Here is a 3339-nt window from a genome sequence, read left to right as displayed (position 1 = left end):
GAGAGGCTCACTGGACTTGCAAACTTTATATGCCCCAATATAGGGGAATGCCAGGGCCAAAAGAATGGGAATGGGTGGGTAGGGAAGTGGGGGGGGGGTATGGGGGACTTTTGGAATAGCATTGGAAATGTAATTGAGGAAAATACGTAATAAAAAAAAGATAAAATAAAATAAAAATAAAAAACGGAGAAGGGATATGCAGAATAAATCAAAGTGGGGTTCTGAAAAAAAAAAAAGAAAAAAAAAAGAAAGTTCACTTCATACTGCTGACATTGGCAATTAGTGTCTTCAGCAGCCCTACGAGCAAGCTTTTATTCTCCATTGTGATGATCAGGCTAGGAAATAATAGAAGTTGCCCTTAAAAATTCTGTTAGTACTGCTTTTGAACCATTGGTCTGTTGGCTCTGAATCTTGTGCTTTCCTATGAATACCTCTCCTGTGCCCAACATGTAACAGATGTTAATAAGAAAATATTGAATTGAGTTTTCCATGTATATCCACTAATATACAGTAGTGTATCCATTGACATTTAGTAGAATAATCATTGACATTTAGTTGTACACCCATTGACATTTAGTACTTTACCCTTTGACATTTAGTAGTAGAAAATTTTACCATTATGCGTTCAATAAATGTTTGATGAATCTATTAATGAATCCAATGCCTTTATAACATGCTTTGTCAAAGACTGGTTGTAAGATTAGCCTTTTTTTTCAGTATTAGAAGTTGAGCTCAGGGCCTTTCACATGCTAGGCAAGTACTTCACACTGAGCTGTATCTCAGCTCTGTATTTACTTTTTGATGTTGAGACTGGATCAAATTTAAATCCACGCTGGAATTGAACTTACTCCTTAGCTCAGGCTTGCCCTCAACCTGCAGTCTTTTTGTCTCAAACTCCTAAGTAACTTAGATGACAGACTCGTGCCGCCAACCTGGCTTAACATGAAACCTTTTTGTACTTCTAAGAGAAAAGAAAAGTGCTACTGATTAAAATATGCACTGTGTTATCTCTTGGTTTACTATATTGTGTGCATGTGAAAGGTTATTTACACATATTCATATGTGTATGTGTTGAAAACAAAACATTCAAGGGAAGCATGATTTGTAGCAATCTGTAAAAGAAAGAGAAGAAAATGGAGTGATGGTCTTTCTTCCTATAACAGATTACAGATATGCATCTATAGTATTCCTCTATTGCTGGTAATTTTGGTTTTATAATACTTTTGGACTTACTTTGAAAGGGTTAAAAATGCAACACTTTTGGAGTCAAGATACTTGCTCATTTGGAGACACTGGTGTACATGTTACAGCTATGACATAGCTGCCTCCTTACATCTAGCATTGACTTTAAGATGTCATTGGCTTTGAGATAGACCTTGGTCTCAGAGATATTAAAAATAAGGGGGGGATACATTCTTGCCTTTGATGGTTCGAGTTTGACCTTGTCTAAAGGCTTTTGTAGTTACTGTTTGAGGTGGGATCTCATATCTAGTTCAGTCTTTTTACTGGCTGTGTAGCTGAGGATGGCTGTGAACTCCTGACCTGCCTTCATCTTCCAAGTGCTGGGATTAGAGGTGCTTGCAACTGTGCTTGCCTTCAGTCTATGATTTCATTTATCTGGGCATTGAAGACTTGTTTCCTTAGCTTGCTAAGTCACGTGTGTGCCTTCACGCCTTCTGGTTGTTTCTCTTCCTGTCTGCAATCCCACTAAATAGAGTCCATTGGGTAACACACTAGAGCCTCATGAAGCTTTGGCCTAGTAGGTTGTATGATGCTGACCTGCTGCTGCCCTTTAGAGGGCATGGCATCAGTTAGATGGCATGGATGGTGGTGTCTGCTTCGGCTTAACAAAAACTTAAAAGATTAGCAAATTCTCCAATTGCTTTAGGCAAGAAAGTCTAAAAATATCCTAGACAACTACAGGCATGTGAATGATATGTATCTTTCATTTCCTTACAGGTCAAGGTTGGGCTGCCAAGTTTGTCTGACCAAGGCTATGGACAATATGACTGTGCGTGTGCCTGAAGCAGTGGCGGATGTCCGACAGTCTGTTGACATGAGCAAGAATTCCTAAGCTACAATAAAAAGAAATGTTTTCATTAAATTTTTACCTATTTTTATAATTATTTCTTAGTATAATTAAGTGATTATATGACAGAATATATACCTTAGTGTGAGTAGCTGTGCTGTCTTAGTTCAGTTCTGTAGAACTGAAACTTTGCAGTTTTTATTTTGATTAAATTATTAAAACATCAGTCTACTATTAGAAGGCAGCTGATATAATAAATTCCTTATGAATTTTACCATGAGTGTGTTTGGTGATTTTAGCAAAACATTACTGTGTAATCCCATGTCTGCTTTTTTAAAAGGTAATTTTAAATAGTATCATTAGTGCTGGAAAATTAGATCAGCAATCAAGAGCACTTCTTCCAATTAAGACTGTTCTTCCAGAGGACCCAGTTCAAGTCTGACAGCTACATGGTGCCTCATAATGGTCTGTAATTCCATTTCTGGCCCCTGCATATATGTGGTATATTGACATAATAAGGAAAACATTCATACACAAGAAATTAAAATTTCAAGAAATGTAAAAGCTTAACATCTTGTTTCATGTGGATGGCAGAGCTCTATCTTGACTAGGATACATCCAGAGAATCTGTACTGGGACCCGAATCTTCTGCTGACTGATGTTCAGAATGAAACTGGAGAAATTAACTGAGGTTGGCAAAGCAAGAGGCAGCAAGCATGATGTGGAGAGGTGTATATAACCACAGAGCTGTGTTACAGAGGACATCATGTGACCGACCTCTCAGTACAGATACAAGGCTATCCAAAACTGGCAGTGGTTGACATGGCCTGCTGGGACCACTGCAACTGGTCCTTTTCTTCATGGTAATGGTATTTTTATATCATTAGCATTAAAAACTTCTGTTCATATTGTCCATCAGGTACAAGGACATATTCGGAAACTTCACTTAGAAATAAAGGAGATAGTTAACCCTATTCAGGGAAAATCTTGATCCATTTCTGGAATTCTTTAGTTGCCTTAACTGATGAATGATTTCCCTCTCCATAAAGTTTGCCTGCAATACATTGTCTCAAATCCCATGCTACCCACCCCTTTCAGAATCCAACACTCATCTGTATGGTTTTTGTCTTCTTATACACAGTCTGCCCAACATTGTGCCACAGACCCAGAAACTAGAGTGTTTTTCAGCTCACAGATAGTGATTATATATGGAAGATGTTTGACTCTTTACCTGAACCAAAAATAAATTCTTCAGTGTTCACAAAGGGGTTACACACAGTGTGTTCTGGAATCAAATATGCTACAATGGC

At 37.9% G+C, this 3339-nt stretch overlaps 1 protein-coding gene across 1 annotated transcript in view; it reads left to right on the top strand.

The window, feature by feature from the left end:
• The window catches only part of Fdx1 (ferredoxin 1), a 21956-nt gene extending 19653 nt beyond the window's left edge, over nucleotides 1-2303 (top strand). The window contains exon 4 of the mRNA XM_021171205.1: nucleotides 1960-2303. Coding sequence (XP_021026864.1) covers nucleotides 1960-2074 — 115 coding nt within the window. The 3' untranslated portion in view covers nucleotides 2075-2303. The remainder of the gene's footprint in view (nucleotides 1-1959) is intronic.
• The last annotated feature ends 1036 nt before the right edge of the window (nucleotides 2304-3339 follow it).

The sequence above is a fragment of the Mus caroli genome, chromosome 9, assembly GCF_900094665.2.
Source record: "Mus caroli chromosome 9, CAROLI_EIJ_v1.1, whole genome shotgun sequence".
Lineage (NCBI taxonomy): Eukaryota > Metazoa > Chordata > Mammalia > Rodentia > Muridae > Mus > Mus caroli.
This window is presented reverse-complemented; position numbering and strand designations above follow the sequence as displayed.